The sequence below is a fragment of the Talpa occidentalis genome, unplaced genomic scaffold (assembly GCF_014898055.3).
Source record: "Talpa occidentalis isolate TD23 unplaced genomic scaffold, MPIMG_talOcc4v2.1 talOcc4.13, whole genome shotgun sequence".
NCBI classification, from domain to species: domain Eukaryota; kingdom Metazoa; phylum Chordata; class Mammalia; order Eulipotyphla; family Talpidae; genus Talpa; species Talpa occidentalis.
The window spans coordinates 101121572-101139359 of NW_023601322.1; the positions used below are offsets into that span (position 1 = coordinate 101121572).

The 17788-nt window shown below is 57.8% G+C and overlaps 1 protein-coding gene across 3 annotated transcripts in view; it reads left to right on the plus strand.

Annotated features, from left to right (window-relative positions):
* The window catches only part of EMCN (endomucin), a 40249-nt gene extending 22910 nt beyond the window's left edge, over positions 1-17339 (plus strand). For 2 of the 3 annotated variants that reach the window (XM_037509636.2, XM_054694614.1), the window contains 8 exons: positions 715-753; positions 7689-7775; positions 8060-8119; positions 9117-9212; positions 10846-10870; positions 11785-11846; positions 14745-14804; positions 17274-17339. In XM_037509636.2, the coding sequence (XP_037365533.1) occupies positions 715-753; positions 7689-7775; positions 8060-8119; positions 9117-9212; positions 10846-10870; positions 11785-11846; positions 14745-14779 (404 nt within the window). In that variant the 3' untranslated portion in view covers positions 14780-14804; positions 17274-17339. The remainder of the gene's footprint in view (positions 1-714; positions 754-7688; positions 7776-8059; positions 8120-9116; positions 9213-10845; positions 10871-11784; positions 11847-14744; positions 14805-17273) is intronic. The other variant, XM_037509637.2, reaches the window with a different exon arrangement.
* Positions 17340-17788: the final 449 nt, after the last annotated feature.

Consider the following 17788-nt stretch of genomic DNA (forward strand, 5'->3'; position numbering starts at 1 on the left):
CCACATGACCCTGCTCTACCCCAGGAAGGCCCAGCAGGATGCCAGTGGCCGAGTGGCTGGAGATGAGTAGAGGAGCAGGGCCAGGGCCGTGGGCTGGGAAGACCTGCCAGCCTCCGTCAAGAGAAGGAGGGGCCCCTGGAGCAAGCACCTTGGGATCGAGGCATGTTCAGAATATACCTGGAAGCTAAAGCTGGCAGCAGTACAGAAAAGCGAAGGCGAGAAAGGCCACCACGTTTGGTTTCATGCCTAGGGCACCCGGCGCCATCACTGGTGCAAGCTGGCAGGGGAGAGGCAGATTTAAGGGCGACCGAGGGAGTTCTGTTTGGGGCCCGTTGTGTTTGAAATGCTGAGAATCCGTAGCTGCAGATATAAAGAAGGCAAATGGAGGTTTCCCAAATATGATTATGGGTCTTCTGTTTGTTTCGAAATTATTTTCTGTATTTTTCACACGGCCAGTTGTGTTGGTGCCGTGTCCACTCCAGGCTGTCGGAGTGGCCTGTGATCACTGTTCTCGCAAGTGGGCTTCCTGCAGTAAGCGCCCCTAGACTCTGTTCACCTTAAAGGAATTCCCTGAGTTTCTGTCTGAACTTCCCGGATCTCCCCCAAGTCGGTGGGGTGGGAGAGGTATCGTGTCTGGCAGAAACCCCACAAATAAACTGACATTAACTTTTAATTTTAATAATTTCCTTTTCTCTCCTTTCCTTTCTTCTAAAGCCGAGAATCAGAGTTCGCTGGCAACAACAGGAAAGACAGGTAAGCGCGTTTTCTCTCTCTGGGAATAGCCCTAATTAGAGTCCCAAGAGTGTGGCCATGAAGAGCCACCAATTCGAAGGCAGGAGGAAGCAGTGCAGGAAATAGCATATGATCGCTAAAATGCTTGTGAGATCTTGAACTGGAAAAGAAAAATAGAAAAAAAAAATCAGATTAGGAGAACATTCACGAGTTTGCTGACTGCTCTCCGGCCGAGGTTGGTGGGCCAGCCCTGGGCAGTGTGTGAAGTCAGGGCAGATGGCTGGAACCCACGGTCTGGCCTGTCTCTGAGGTCAGCCAGCCGCTGCCGGGGTAAGTGTCTGTGAGCTGCCTTTTCTGCTTCCCAAGAAAGCCTGATTCTGACATCCAAAGAGATGAAGTGCTCCTGCTTTGCCATCCATTAGTTATAAATGGAACAAATTTTGGATAATGGAGCAGCAACAGTTGAAACAGATTATTGGATAAGGAAAGATGATAACACTGAATCCTGTTGTTCTGAAATCATTATTATCCAGGAAATTGTTCCATCCTGCCGGCACATATATAAATGACAAGCCTCATAGATTTTTGATCTTGGTCGCCTTTGTTACAGAGAAAATGAGAATGTGAAATAAATCTAGAAGACCATGAAACTTAAAAAAAAAAAAGACAAAACGAAAGAAAATGTCCTGAAAATTAGGAGTGACTCCACTAACATTTCACAGCAAATGTCCTAGATAATCATCACAGTCTACCTTCTCCTTGGAATTCAAAGTAAAATTACTGTGCTTTTAACTTTTTTTTTTAAGATTTATTTATTTATCTATATAAGAACTGGGTACAGTCAGACGCGCGGGAGGGTGAGAGAATTCACCAGAGCCAGAGCGGGGAGCAGAGCAGGCAGAAGGACCGAAGGACACTGCTGAGGGGAGCAGCGGGCGGCAGGAGAGGTCTGTGCGCCATGTGGGACCCTCGCCGGTGGCCAGGGATCGAACCGGAGCTGCAGAGACTGTGGGCAGCTTTGCAGCCCAGCGCTCAACCGCTGCGCCACCGGGGAGGCCCTCCATCTTTTTTTTTTTTTAAGATTTATTTATTTATCTATACAAGCACTGGGTACAGTCAGAAGGATGGGACGGTGAGAGAATTCACCAGAGCCAGAGCGGGGAGCAGAGCAGGCAGAAGGACCGAAGGACACTGCTGAAGGGAGCAGCGGGCATGGCAGGAGAGGTCTGCGCGCCATGTGGGACCCTCGCTGGCGGCCGGGGATTGAACCGGCGCTGCAGAGGCTACGGGCAGCTTTGCAGCCCAGCGCTCAACTGCTGCGCCACTAGGGGAGGCCCTGTGCTTTTAACTTTAAATTATCTTCTACATAATAGACCTCATGAATAAACAAGTCTTTTTTATTAATTATCTTTATTTCACCTCACTGCCATATTTTTTACTCTTCCTTCTCTAAAATCTCCAAATGCACTAGGGAAAATGAAACAGAGCAGTGAGTCAGGCGAGCACGGAGCTTCTGGCTGTCTGGTCCTGCCCTGCTTCACGCCCGGGGGCCTGAGGACTCTCAGGTGGATGAGAGCTGGGAACTGCCCGACTGTCAGCTCCTCCTGAGGAGGGGTGGAAACAGTCTTGATCTTTGCTTAAAAAGAGCTGTACTAACAAAATGCCAGTTTTCTTAGATTTGAATTTTATTTTATTTATTTACTTTTTAATATTTATTTATGCGTAGAAGAACCGGGGTACAGGCCAGAGTTGCAGGGGTGAGAGGACTCACCAGAGACAGAGTGGGGAGCAGAACAGGCAGATCCACTGAAATGCACTGCTGAGCAGCGGGGAGACAGGAGAGGTCTGCTGCGCCACGTGGGTCAGCTCCCTGGCCGGGGATGGAACTCAGGCCTTCACGGTGACAGTGCTGAGGCTTAACCCCTAGGCCACCAGGAAGGCCCCCAGATTTGAATTTCAAATGATATTTATGAAAAGCCCATTTAGACGCCTTTACTTTTGAGTTATGTAAACTGGTTCTCCTAAAATAGATAATTGATAAACCCTTGGTTTGAAGAGTGGACTCAAGAGAAACAACACTGATTCTGGAAGTCACGGGTGAAATGAGACTCAAACTTCAGATATACGTGTGGCTAAAACTAAGGTCAGAATCACTGAAAAAAGACTAACAAGTTTATCAACACGGTATCCACTGTATTTCTGTTGACAACTATAATCATACGTTTGTTTCAATCAAAGTCTTGAATCATATGTGTTTGTTATGAAATAGTCACCCACACCGGTGAGGCCAGGACCAAAGACAAACATCTTAAAATAGCTAGTCCTTCTCTCGCAGGGCGAAGTGAGGTAGGGACTCAGGCCCACAGTATGACGACAGCTCCTTCCTTTACGGAAATATGAGCTAACAGGCATCTGAGCTTTGCTACATCATGCACAGTCCTCACGTTTGCAATATTCTTTCATTCCAGCCTTCAATTTCTTGAAAAATTATGTTTCCCCCACCCACTGCGGTAGCTATTGTTGAGGGTGGAAAGCTGATGACTGTTGCGTGCAGTGCATTTTTTTTTTTAATTCAGAGCAAGTCGGCTGTGTGCATCTGGTGAATTCTAAGCAGCTGTCTGTCGACACTGTGTCTTCCACTGCAGAATAAGGGTGGAAGAGAGGTGGCCTCAGCTAGTGGACGTGACTGGCCAAGGCCTAAAGATGTGCTCGTTCATTCCACTCGACAGCAGAGCCGTCCGTGTGGGTGGCCGTGTTGAAACGCCAAGCGTGCGTCCTGGAAGGGTGTGGGACGGTCAGACACCGGCATCCCCTGCCATGTAGCTGGGAAGGTTCGAATCTAGTCGGGCCCCCTAAACATCCAGCATGGCGCATCGACCACCACCTGTCCAAGCCCGCCGCTGAGCGTGGCGAGTGCCCGGGGCTCCATCGGGCGGCGAGGGGCACTGGGCCACACGCAGGTGTCCGTGACTCGCGCCAGTGTGGGCAGCGCAGTGTGCCGCAGAGTCACGTTGAGGTCGGGGGAGGAGAGGGTTCCCCTTTGGCGGTGGTTGGGGTGCACACCGGTGGGGAAAGTGGTTTAAGGAAGATGAGAAAAGTCTTCATCGAAGAAGTGACCTTCGAGGTGCCAGATTCCTCTGCCTCCTTCTCCTCCTAGCCCCGGGTCCGCTAGGGGTGGGTCCGTGGGGGTGGACGGGCAGGGGAAAGAAAGTGCTGGAGGAGCTCACCGCTGGGGTAGGCAGGCGCCAGTGCGCCCCAGCAGCCCAGCGGCGAGGCCTGCTTTCCTGTAGGCTGCTCGCCCCCCAGACAGCAGAGCCGGGAACCCGGCCTTGAGGAGGAACTTGTTGCTGTCTCTGATGAGGGACTCGGCAGACCGCGGGCCTCCCTGTCGAGCGGAGTGAGCCTGTGCCCTTAGTTTGCTGTGACCTCCAGCACGCCCAGAGCTCCCTGGAGAGTCAGGACGGTGTGTGTTTGCACGCAGACGTGCATCCTCACACGCTTTTGCATGTGACACCTGTACATTGAGATGTGTTTGTATTGACATTCCTGCAGAGATTTCTTATGAGGAGTTGGCCCCTGTATCATGGAGACTCACATGCGGCGTCTGGTCAGGGGCCTGGAAGCTGCAGCCAGGAGCGTGGGCCCGGGTGGGAGCAGTGGGCTCGGCCCAAGGGGCGCCACCCTCCGTGTCAATAGTTCTTAGTTTTTTCCTTAGAATTTTTGTTATTAAGGTAACGCTGGTTTACAACACTGTGTGTTTCAGAAGTACAGGACCCACCTCTACAGGGGTGCCCTACCACACCCTCCCTCCAAGGGCCCCACGTTTCTCTACCTCAGTCCGCTGGGGCCCTGCCTCCCTTTCTTCTCAGCCCCCCACCTGCTCCTCTAGTAGCCTCAGCTTTGCAGTCATATTTCTGGGATTGTTTTTCATTTGGCTTTGACTGACTTTTATTTCTTCATGTTCCACCTACAAGTATAATCACGTGACATTCCTCTTTCTCCTTCTGACTTACTTCTTTATCCACTCCAGTTCCACCCATGTTGTTGCCAACTGTGAGAAGCCATCTTTTTCATCGCTGAGTAGTATTCCACTGTGCATATAGACCACATCTTCTTAATCCACTCGTCTGCCCTTGGGTGCTTAGGTTGGCTCCATGATGTGGCTATTGTAAAAAGTGCTGCTGTGAACGTGGGGAGCAGAGGCCCCTTTGGCACTCTTCAGGTAGACGCCTATGAGTAGACTTGCGGGGTCATAGCTTAGATCTATTGGTAATATTTTGAGAAACCTCCGTTCTGTTTTACATAACGTCGGGGCTGGCCAGTGTACATTTCTACCAACAGAGCACAAGGTCCCTTTTCTCTGCACCCTCACCAACACTTGCTGTCTGTGCGTTTCTTAATTTGGGCCATGCTCACAAGTGTGATACCGTATCCTATTGTGGTTTTGATTTGCATTTCCCTGATGATAAGTTATGATGAACATTTTTTCCCGTGTCTGTTGGCCATCTGCATGTCTTCTTTGGAGAAGTGTCTATTTAGATCTTCTCCCCATTTTTTTGACCGAGTTGTATGTTGTTGTTGAATTGTGGGAGCTCTTTTTAGATCTTGAATATCAGACCCTTGTCCGAAGCATGACATGGCAGTGTTTTCTCCCACTCACTTGGATGTCTTTTTGTTTTACCGATAGTTTCTTTCACTGTGCAAAAGCTTTTAGTTTAATGTAGTCCCACTGGTGTCTATTCTCTTTTGTTTTTCTTGTCATTGGAGAAAATCCACAAACTCATTACCGAGCTGATATTGCGGAGTGTTTTATCTGTTTTCTTCAATGTATTTTATGGTCTTACATCCAAGTCTTTAATCCATTTTGAATTTTTATGTAAGGTGTGAGGTGCGGGTCTAGTTTCATTCTTTGGCATGCGACTGTCCAGTTTTCCTAACACCAATTGTTGAAGAGATTTTCCTTTCTCCAGTGTATACTCTTGGCTCCTTTGTTACAGATTAACTGTCTGTAGATGTGTGGGTTTATTTCTAGGCTCTCAATTCTGGTCCATTGGTCGGTGTGTTTTTATTCTAGAACCATACTGCTTAGATCTTTATAGCTTTGTTATATAGCTGGAAGTCTGAGAGTTTGACATCACTGTGATTGTTCTTGTCAGGATTGCTTTCAACGTTGTTTGTTCTATTTCTTTGGAGAATGCTTTTGGAGCCTTGATGGGGGTTGAATTGAATCTGTATTTGCTTTGGGTAATGTTAATTCTTCCTATTCATTACCCAGGACTCTCTATTTTTTTGTGTCTTCTTCTATTTCCTTTAATAATCTTGTATAGTTTTCATTGCACAGGTCCTGCACCTCCTTTGTTCAGTTTACCCCTAGGTATTTCATTATTTTTTGGTGCAGTTGTAAATGGGGTTGTTCAAGGAATCAATAAATCCTTTTAAGAAGGGTTAATTCTATTGTCTACCTATGGATTATTAGCAACAACAATTGGTGTGAAAAATCAACACATCCACATGCTTTGCAGTAGGAAGAGCTCATCTGAACCAGATGGGTCATCCTCAGAGCTGAAGCTGCCTGTCAGCTTGTCTGTGAGAAGGTAAGAGGAGGGGCTGTGGAATCCCAGGTGGCTTAAGGTCATTGGTTATTCACCCAGCCAGCTTTGCCTTCACCAGCCAGCCGAGAGAGCGGTCATCCTCGCTGAAACCCCGGGACGCAAAAGCAACCAAAGGTGCCCGGGTTCCTGGCAGTTCCCACTCTTTCGTTTAATATTCCTTTTGCTCCAGCTTGGTGCACCAGCCTGACATTTCTCTTTGTTCTTACGGGCATATATCTAGCTTCCTCCCACAGCCCTCTTGCCTGGCAAGAACAGTACCGACGACAAACACTGTTCTTCCCCCACAGATGTCAGAAATGCCTGCGTGTTCGGTGCATGTTGGGCTGTGGGTGGCTCGGCGGGGGGGAACCAAGGCAGCTCTCAGCGTGTGGGTACAGCGTGGACCTGGGTGCACCCGGGGGGCCAGGGCTGCAGGAGACGCCTCCATCAGCAGGTGGCACTCACCCCTGGCCAGTGGGCAGCATGACCCGGCTCCCGGAACTGCCACTCAGCAGGGAGACTGGACGGAGGCGTGAGAAGATCCCTCTTGCAGCAGGAGAAACACGGCGCTTTCTCAAAAAAAAAAAAAAAAAAAACTAAATACAAATTTATTTTACCCTAGATTCACAAGAATAAGTGCTGTAAATTAGTAAGCCTATAAAACAATCATGTATTTTTATTGCAACTTACTGAGTTCTATGGATTTCGAATGCAACAAAATTTCATTTGTAGTTTTTTGTTTTACCCCTCTGTTTTCAGACAGCAAATGTTGACTTAAGCCACAAATAATAAATTTAAAAATAAGCCTCCCCTTTGTAAGGACATCCGAGCAGCAGCTTGGATAAGACACTGGTGAACCTGTCAGGCTTCAGAGCTGGCAGTGAAGGGGGCTCCTCTGTGCCCTGCCCATCTTCTTGCCAAAGCTGTAACTGCAAGCTTTTTCTACACACACACACACACACACACACACACACACACACACACACACACGGTATAAAATCTGAAGTCCTGTGCTTTGCTGCCCATTTTTAGGATATGTAGTGGCAAAAAATCACTATGACCCAAAGTTAAGTGACATGTGGGTGCTGTTTCTACATGGGGTTCACCCCACAAGACATCACACACTTGCCTGCAAGGAGAGACTAACCCAGGCTTTCTGAGCCAGTTCTTGAAGACACACAATGGAATCCTCTTTCCAGAAGGGAGCGCGGATCCATGAGTCAGAGTTGCACGCGTGGACACCCTCTTATTCAGTAACAAACGGTTTTCAGAGATCTTCAGAAATGCAAACTGTTTGAGTATATTTTAAAAATCCGGGAGCAGTGATTCTGTTGCAGCCTGACTCTGGACTTGTGGTCCCCACAGCCAGCACCCTGCAGCCGGGCGCGCCCACAGCCAGCACCCCCCCCGGGACGGCGGCGACAGCTCTGGACACCAGCTCACAGCCTGCAGGTACCTCCTCCCCGCGCTCGGAGAGTGGCCTTGCCTGACCCCCCACCCAGGAGACCCTGCCAATGTTGTTAACCAGCCTTATTTACTATGGTGTAGCTGTTACATGAAAAACCGCACCTCCAGAAGGGGGGTGGGCACAAGGAAGCTTCTGGAAGCTCCCCATGAGGTGACGCCCTGGCCGCCCCCACAGACTGGCCCCATGGGGTGCGAGTCTCGGAGACCTCTGGGCAGGCCCAGGGCTGGGGGACACGCCAAGCCAAGGCACCCCTGTCTCTCTCTTGCAGTGGGGGGCACCGAGAACCCCAGCAACGCCAGCTCCTCCTCTGCGAACCCCTCGTACTCCAGTGAGTAGCCGCACCTGCTGGGGCCAGGCCCTGCCCAGGTCATCGTCCTGGCCCCGTCCTGAGCCCGCCCCGCCTCGCCCGGTGGGAAGCCTGGGTCTGCGCCAAGCCCAGCGCGGGGGATCCCCGTGGAGATGGGAGGGGGGCCCCTTGGAACTTTCTCCAGAAGTTAAAACAAGTTTTTTAGAAACGTCCCATCCTACCAAAGCATGTGCTTGGCGTGTGCACCTGCGAGGCCCGGATGACGCGGGTTCCCTAGAGGTGGGTGCGGCCGCACTGGACTCCGGCGCCTGCCCTGGAGGGGGATGAGCTCACACGGGGGCTCCTGTGACCCGCAGCACTGACCCCACCTGGGTCAAACGCAGGGCCATGCTGCCTGCCCCTGGCCCACCTTCCTTGCCGGCCCGACGTGCCGGGCATGTCCCTGCCTTGTCCCTGCCGTCGCAGCTGGCCACCCGCCTGGCGTGGCCGTCAGGGAGGTGGCCAGTGTTACAGAGAAAAACAAACAAACCCTCCTTTTAGTAAAAGCATCCAGGACTCAGCCTGGCTCACTGAGCAGCCGCTGTGCACACACACACGCGTGGGCACGTCTCAGCTGCACGCCTGGAGGCCACGCCAACACCAGGTCCACTTACAGCACCGCGGGGCTTGAGGCCTCCTGCAGCCTGCGCAGGCATGGCGGGTGCGCGTTCTAGAGCAGCTACTCCGTGTTTCCCCAGCAGCTTCCCCCCAAGGGCCGAGGAGGCCGGTGCACACGGCCAAGCTGCTGGCCGCCCTGCCCTCGTCCGGCCCTCCCCGCCGGGAAGAGGCCGCAGTGAACCCCTTCCCTGAGGCGGGACCTCATTCCAGAAGGGCTGCAAGACTGACACCAAGTGGACGTGTGGGATACGGCACCCGCGGGAGCCGGCCCGACACTCCCGGCTGCAGCACCATCTGACGCGACAGCGCTGGGGGGGCGGCGAGCAGGGCCCCGGGCCTCTGACCCTGTCTCCCCCTCCAGGCGTGGTCCTGCCGGTGGTCATCGCCCTGATCGTGATGACTCTGTCGGTGTTCGCGCTGGTGGGCCTGTACCGCGTGTGCCGGAGGCGAGACCCGGGTAGGTGAGGTGCTGGGGTGCCGCCTCTCTGAACCAGGAGCACATGCTCTGCCTCTCTTGAGGTAAACTCTGCAGGGAAGAGGCTGTTCTAGAGAGAAGGACATGCCCCTCGCGTGGTCACAAGCACAGAGGGCGGAGCAGGGAGCCCGGGGCAGGCAGGACCGGACCCCAGATGAGGCCGATTCTTTTGAACCAGTTAGTCCACCTTAGGGTGCTTAGAGGGATCCGGCCGGAAAGGGGGTGTATAATGGCCCAGCTGGTCTCTGGTGGGCCTTTTCCCTCCCGCCCCCACTTCCAGAGAATAAAGGGGAGTCTGGCCAAGAGTTTCCTCTGGGGGCTGATGGCAGGAAGGTGTCCCCAGCTCTTCCCTCCCGGGGAGGCCTCCCCCAGGGCTGTGCTGAGCTCTGCTGGGGAGCCCTGTCGGGTCCTGCCCTGTCGGGTCCTGCCCTGTCGGGTGCTGCCCTGTCTGGGTCCTGACCCGACAGCTCCCTCCACCTTCCCCCACGGCAGGGACTGGCGGAGAAATCCCCCTGCCCAGCCTGGCTCTTGGGGGTGGAGGAGAGAACCGTGACCTCCCCCCGGGACTCAGCGACTGGACGTCTCCATAACGTGTGAAATGCATTAAACGCGTCTCCTTAGGTCCCAGCGGGGAAATGGTGTTTTTATAAATCGGTTTAATTTCTCCCAGTTCCTACACCGCCAGCTCTGTCTTTTATGGGAAATCAAGCCCGTGGGTGTTAATGTTATATAAAATAAGTACAAATGAGTGTGAGCTTCTTTTATAAAAGTGCCCTGTCCTGAGACATGGAGAGGTTTGCACTGGGAGCGTCGCGGCGAAGCTGCTGGGAGAGTGGACGTTTCTGACGAAAGGGGCTCTCGGGCGGGCCAGGCCGCGGGGAAGGTGCAGAACCCTCGGCACTGCGCAGGGACCCCGGAGACGCGCGGCGCGTTGTTTCCAAGTGCGGCAGAGGGACAATTAGCCACGTCTACGCCGCTGTTGTCACTTTGTTTTCCAGACACAATTTACAGCGGTGTTGTCATTAAATTAAGCCATTAAACACCCGCAGTGAATGGCTCTTCAGGCCCGTGGCTGAGGCTTCATTAGGTCCAGAACGGCCGCACCGCACGCCCCTGGAGTCAGCAGGAACCCCAGGTTTCTGCAGGAAATGGGTCTGTCTGGGGGCGCTACGGGTATCCGAGCGCTCCCCAGGGAAGCAGAACAGGGCACAGATGCCCCAGAGTCAGCGGCCCACCCTGGCGGCCTGTTCCGAGCGCCCGCTGGATGCTGCCGGCCCCGGAGCACCTGCCGTGGCTGCCCGACGGCCAAACCAGCGGCCCCAGGGCCTTGAGCCAGCGGTCATTGAGTGCTTCGGGGAGAGTTTTGTTCAGACACTGACAGGGACTGACGTTTTCTGGTGCCCGTGGACAGGCAGTGTAGGTTACGGATGCCCACAGCGGTGCTGCCCTGGGCAGAACCAGCCAGAAACTGCCCAAAGGGGCCCGGCAAGGTCAGCCCAGCTGTGCACTTAAATGGGGGGGGGGGGCGTGAAGCCCGTGCAGACGTGCCGGGGGGTCCTCTTGGTGTCTCGTGGCCAAGGTCCTTGCACTTCTGACCACAGCGGTTCTCTCCTAGGTCCACCGGACAGCGGGAACGACCAGTAAGTACGGCCACGTCGTTCTTCCTCCAGAAGCCCTGACCCTTCTGTTCGCACAGGCAGGCACTAACCCTCGTGTCAGGAAGCGCCAGACAGTGATTTCAACAGCCAGAAACAGTCGCTCTGGAGCCCGGATCAGGTGGTAAAATGAGAACTCCAGAGAGGACGCGCAGAGACAAGGGTGGAAAATCACCTCGTTCTCTGCGTGTAGATTTCTTAATGTGGATTTCGGCAGTCGTTTCCCAGTGAGGCGCTCAGGTGTGTGTCACGTCTCCAGAGCGGGCGAGACGGCCAGGCCCCAGCCCCGCGACCCTGCCTGCCGGGGGGCAGGGGCGCCCTCGTGTGCAGGCCCCCCACGGGCGCAGTCCGGAGCCCCGCGGAGACTCTGTCTCGGCATCCAAGCAATTCCGTGCTAAGTTTTCTTCCTTGGTGTAGACGCTGTCTCCGTGTTCGTCACATGGGGAGCTTTAAAACCCAGTTTCTAGGTCACCTGCCCTTCCCGGGGAGAAATAGAGGCTCTGGGGGTGCCGGGGGAAGGAGCTGGAATTTGAAACTGTTTGGGTCCTGAGGAGGGAGAGGCCGAAGCTCGGGGCTTAACTCTGCAGCCACGACGCGCAATTCTGTCCTCCTGGGCAAGCCTCCGGGGACGGGTGCAGCCCCGGGTGCAGCCCCGGTGCGAAGGCTGCCTGCGCCCCCACAGCCAAGGGCGGGAGCACGCGTGCGGGCGGCGATCCCCACCGCTGGGGCAGACAGATTCGCGGACCTGGTTCCGAAGAGCGCGTGAAAGTCTGTGTGTCCGTGTGTCGTGTGTCCCCAGAGACGCAAAACACCCCGCGCGCGGGTCTCCTTCCTTCTGCTCCGGCACGTTGGCTTTCGCGCACAGACAACGCTCATGCCACGTCTTCCGTCCCGAACAGGCCGCCGTCTGAGAAAGAAAGTGTGAAGCTTCTCACTGTCAAGACAATTTCTCACGAATCTGGTAAGTTCCCAAATCGTTGATTAGATGAAAACTTGTTATTGCAAAACCTCGCTTGGATTCTCTTCGTGTTAAACATATGAAACATAGAACTTCTGTAGACACGCGCGGAGAGTAGCTCCTGAGAAGTTAAAAATCCTCCCGTGGAGGAAAGGTGAGCCCTAGAAATGCCCCTGTGCGCCCTGGGGTACCCGGGTTTCAGAGGTGGTAAGCAGAGCCTTCCAGAGACGGGGTGGCAGGCGGCCTTCCCTGCACTGCCGAGTGCAGAGGACACGCTCAGGCAGGCACAGGACTTGGATGGCTACCTGTGTACCAAGAGCAACGGAAAATGGGATCTCGGATACTCGTCTAAAATAAAAAGGACCCATCCTGCTCTCGTTCCGAGGAGACCAAGCATCTGACACACTCACACCACAGCGCAGAAAAGTGCACAGTAATGGTCAGTTTTACAAAACGCTCTGTGACGCTCTACATTAAATATCAAGTCACGGTAACGCGGGACTGTGCTCGGCAGCCCCCCCGTTGCTCCTGTACGGAATAGTCGCACGATACATGCCGTGTGACCTGACGGCTGTAGCGTAACGTGTCAAAATAACTTTTGTAAAACAAAAAGCTATAGAGGGTACCTCAACTCACGAGCAAGGTATCAAAGGAAATTCAAACAAGAGCAGCTTACAGCAGGCTCCCAGACTTCCCGAACCCCACACACGAGCCACTTGCTTTTGTGAGACCTTCTTCTGAGACCCGACGTGCACGTCTCTGCACCGGCCGAGAGGAGCCTTCATCCCGGGCCGAGAGAGCTTCACAGGCCCCCGGCGCCTCCCTCACCGAGCCTGGCTGAGTATAGGCACCGCCAGGGCTAGGTCGCAGCCTGCACACAAGCCAGGTGCCGGCGGCCCTGAGTGCCCCGTCATCCTGGAGGGGCCCCGGGCCTGCCATGGCCAAAGCAGGCAGGGCAGTCACCTCCCGGCGTCCTCGCTCTCCCGGGAATGTAAAGACGCCTGCTCCCTGGGCCTCCAGCTGGGGCCTGTGCTGAGGCCTGAAGGGAGCCTCTGTCGGGGAGCCCTCGGTTCTCCTGCTGAGGAAGGGGGGCCAGCTCTCCCATCCCACCCCTTCCGGCAGGGAACCGACAGCTCGCCCTGGACTGGGAGCCACAGAGGCCTCCGCTTTGGGCTTGCGGATTTCATGGAGGAGGCTTTAAGGCCCGGGACAAGTCTGCGTAAGGGACACTTGTATCATGTGTGTTGTGTCATGTCACGAGCTTATGGGTCTCCTGTGGCATCCCCTGGAGAAGCAGAGCAGCACCTGGCAGCACCTAGAACACGACACAGCACCACCCAGAGAGCCCGCCCCCGAGCCCGCCCCCAGAGCCTGCGCGGGGTGCACGCGTGCGGGCAGTGGGGAGACGTCCCTGGCCAGGCGTCCTGTGCTTCAGAAGCGGTTTTTCAGTCATAGGCCTAAGGAAGAAATAGTGCGAAAGTAATGAGGTCTGCTCCCTGGTACTTTATGGCTGCCAGTCTCGCTCCAGGAGCCTCACCTCTGTGGTAAAACCACCTCTCACGAGTCCAGCCAGCGGATCAGCATGGGGTGTAGCTCGTGACAGGGCAACACGAGAATCGGCGGTGCACGCTGGGTTCCAGCAGTCAGAATTAATCATGTAAATGTGAAAATACGCTTATTTTTATACAACCATGCGCACCATACTCAGCAAAAGTTAGATGACCGCCATTATTTTCATTGAAATGGCTCTTGCATGTGTTCCCGCGCTGTAACTAGACTTAACCTGGGGGGGCTGGTGTGCGTTCACGGAGCTCGCCAGCTCCCCACTGTCTTCTGTGTGGGGGCTTAAAAGCGATTTTCAGAGTGCAGCGAGCCCAGGGACTGTGCGGTCCACCGCTCAGCACTGAGGACGGTTGCCTTCACACCTGAGCCTCACGGTGTAAATCAACGTGTGTGCGTGGGCGACAAAGTGCAGCTTGCACTACGGGTCCATGAAGGGTGATTACCGTGGCCAGCACGTCAGCTCACACGCTCTGGTCTTCACGCTCGAGTCAGTGTGCTCTTTGGGAGGTCGTGCCGGCTCTGCAGGGCTGTGGGAACAGCAGGAGCTCACTGAGGGCTTCCTGGCCCGTCTCTGCGCCGCCCTGCCTCGCCATGGGCTGCGGGCGGAGCTCGGGGCTGCGTGGGGTGGGGGGGCTGTGCCACGTTCCTGGAGCCAGAACCTGCACGCCGGCGGGTCTGGGCCTGCGCTGCTGGTCCCCGGCCGTGTGTGATCTCCATGACTGTGCGTGCGGCGAATGGGGGTTCGGGGAGACAGGCCGGCTCTGACTGACACGTGGACGCAGAACAGTGGCGTCATCTCAGAGAGGACATGCTGGCCGGCGCGCGAGCTTCCCTGAAAGACTGAGCAACAGGAAACGGACCGTGAGCCCCAGGGCCTGCGTAGAGGCTGGGTGCCCCTCACCTCCCCACCCCGCCAGGCTCACAGCCCCGGCACGCCACCAAAATGCTGGAAATTCCTTTCCACAAAACTCACGGAACAACTTGCCCCAGAATGTCCCGGAAAAGGCAGCACTTGGGGTGCGCGACATGTGTGGGCCAGCAGAGCCGCTCACGGGGCAGGCGGGCAGCGCGGGGCCCACGGCGCCTTTATGGTCACCCCGCCTGGCTCCCCACCCAGGGCGATGGCTGTGCCGCCCTCCCCACCGGGGTGCAAATAGCCGCGGCTGCCCAGTCCTCACAGGCCTCGCAGAGCAACTTCCAGGCACCACCAGGAGCAGACTGTGCCTCTAGGGACGCTTTCGCAGGGAGCCTGGGCTTTCCTCGACAGGCGGAGAGCGGGAAACCCGGTTTTCGCCCGTTCACCCCGAGCTCATGAACGCACACGCGTCTCTGTTCCAGGTGGGCGTCCTGTGCGCGGGACCAGCAGGACCTGACGCGGGAGGCCCCGGCAGTGAGCACGTACGTGTCCGTCCCTTCCGCGGGGCGCTCGGGCATCCGTCCTGGGCTGCGCGTCGGTCTCGGGAGACGCTCACGAGCTAAAGAGCCAGGGCGTGCCAGCGGCGCCGGGGTTGCCAGGTCCGTGGACAGACACTGAGGGTCCCGAGCCCCCCCCTGCGCCCCTCCCCGGGTGCCCTCGCCCACCTGGGCAGGACCCGCCGCAGTAGCTGGACGGCCCTGCGGCTGACAGGCGGGGCCACAGGCCAGTGCCCGCGTGTGCAGGGCGTTGCCAGGAGGGTCTGCACAGCAGCCACCTTGCACGTGGGTGTCGCGTCCCCACAGCCTTGGGACGGGGCCTGAGAAGCCGGGAGGGCCCAGGCCTCCCCCGTGGTTCTGTCCCGGATGCACTGTCCCTTCGGGGCAGGGCTCACTCACAGCACTCGCACAGGCCACCTCACGGTACCCTGGTGGGCGCCGAGGCCCCGGCCACACAGGCCCGGTTGTGGGTGTGTAGCAGCCAGCGACAGCCCCGAGCTCCCGGCGGGGCCGAGGCGAACGATGACCTCCTGGTCGTGACCGTGACCGGTGAGCAACTGAGGCCTCAAACTGTCGCAAAGACGCGGCGTCGCGACCAGGCTGGATCGCAGCCAGTCCCGTGCCAGCCTCTGCTCGGCTCAGGGAGCCCGGCCAGTCTCAGCGGCGTGAGCCTTCAGCCAGGGCTGGGCAGAGAGGCTGGTCTGGTGCTCGCCCGGCGGGCACAGACACTTGGATCGCGCGGCCTCACGCTCAGGGTTTGCTGGTGTTTGGGCTCTGCCTGACGGGGCTGGGGTGGCTCTGGAGGCGCGGCCATCACTGCGTCCGTGTCCCCACCCCGCCGTGGGCCGGCGTGGGCCCTCGCCTGCTCTGCCACGGCTCACCTCGCCGCTGCCGTTCTCCAGACATCACCCAGATCATCCCAGAGCGAGCTGTGGACTCCCGCCGAGGCTCGCGTGCTTTTCTTTTTCTTGTGTGTTAAAATGAAACACTAGAGGCTTGGAAGAAGACCTCACGAGTAGAGGGGACTTTCAGATCCTAGCCTGTGGCCCTGAAGAAATCCCTTGATAAGCTTGGCGGGATGTGACGGCCGTTCCCCCGAGGCCGCTGTGTGTGGCGGGAGCCGCGGGGCCGTCACAGCAGTGACACTTCCTCTCCGTAAGGACCGCTCACGTAGAACCCGTTGGGGCTGTGAGGGGGTCGTGGTCAGAACGTTCCGTGTCGCCATTCTGGACGCCGACAACCCCCTTCGAGAGAGTCTCACGCCGGGAAGGCAGCGTGTGCTGACCTGGGCTGGCGTCCACACCGGAACTGTCGGCCATGGGGAAAGTCGCTGCCCGGCCGAGAGCCGCTTATGGAGAAACGTGCCTTGAGCACCCAGGCGGCTCCCATCAAGGTGGTTATCTTGGACACAGTGGCCCATGCCACTGTCAAGGAGAGTGCCAGCCTGTGTACCCAGACCCAGGCGCTCACCTGGATCACCTGGATCACCTGGTGCACCTGGATCACCTGGTGCACCTGGCGCACCTGGATCACCTGGATCACCCTGGATCACCTGGTGCACCTGGCGCACCTGGCTACCTGGCTTACCTGGCCACATGGCCATCTGGCTCACCTGGCTCACCTGGCCATCTGGCCACCTGGCTGTCCCTGGGCAGCTCAGCCACCCCGGCCAGTGGGTAGCAGCGGGACTCCCTTCCAGGTCCGGCTGGCATGGGGGCCTGCACGGTCTGTGTTCAGGCCTGCAGAGTGGGGGCGACGACAGTGAGGCTTCCTCCTGGCAGGGGCGCGGCTCCCAGAGAGGACACCTGTGCGGGGGAAGGTTACCTGGGCCAGGACGGTGTGCAGGCGACACAGAGAGCGGGGCTGTGCTGGCCGGGGTGGCGGCCAGGCTGGTGCAGAGACGGGAGCTCTGGCAGCCCAGCCTGGCACCTGCAACTTCCTGTTCTCGTGCTTGGTGCCTTAAAACTGCGGTTTGTGCTGGTTTTCCATCCACACGTGCCCCCACACCCCCCAGCCGAGCCTGGCGAGCCCAGGTGAGGGGTGCTGGGCCAGGGCGGGGAGCAGAGGCCCCAGCCAGTCGGACAGGGCTTCCCGGGCAGAACCAGACCCCTGCACGCGGCATGGACGGGCCCTCGGCTCTCCAGAGCCCCGCAGTCGGGCACCCTCAGCCGCAGGCGTGGAGGGCGCGGGGTCAGTCCAGACTCGGGGGGCTGTGCAGCCTCGCAGTCCTGCCGGCCCACACCCCCGGCCCACACGCGCAGGGCCCGGCAGCCGCGGGCCAGGAGGCCCCCCGGGCGCCCTCCTGCCGGGACAACCTTGCCGGGGAGGCGCGGGCGGGGTTCAGGCCCCGAGGCGGGCACGTTCCGCAGGGCCGGCGCAGGGGCGCGTGCCGGGCCGCGGGAGGGCGTGGGCGCTGGCGCTGACCGGCCCTGAGTGTCCCTTTGTCTCCCGCAGGCCTCGCCTTCGGCTGCTAGCGCCGCCAGGACGGAGGAGCCGCGCGGAGCGCGCGAGGGCGGCGGCTCGGACCAGCCCCGGCGGCACCCCCGGCGCGGGCACGGGAGGGGCGCGGGGCCGGGTCAGCGCGCAGGGCCCCCCCCCCCCCCCCCCCGCTCTGTATTTATTGCTCCCGCCCGGAGCCGCCCGCGCGGTGGCCGGGGCCGCCTCTGCACACGAACGAGTCGCTCGCGGCCTCCGTGTCCCTCGCGGCGCGCCCCGGCGGCGTCCAGGGGCCGAGCGGGGTGTCCACGCGCCCGGGCGGGGGGCCGCGGGGGGGCACGGGAGCGGCCAGCGCGGCGGGGCTGGACCAGCACCCGACGTGGACAGTGAACCCCGCCAGCTGCTCGGAGCCCGCGGGGCCGCCCGGGGAGGCCGCGAGCCCCGCGGCCACAGGAGCCGGGCGGGCCGGGCCAGGCGGGCGTGCGGGGACCGGCCCGAGCGCGCCCAGGGTCTCCGCCTCCCCGACTGTGGCC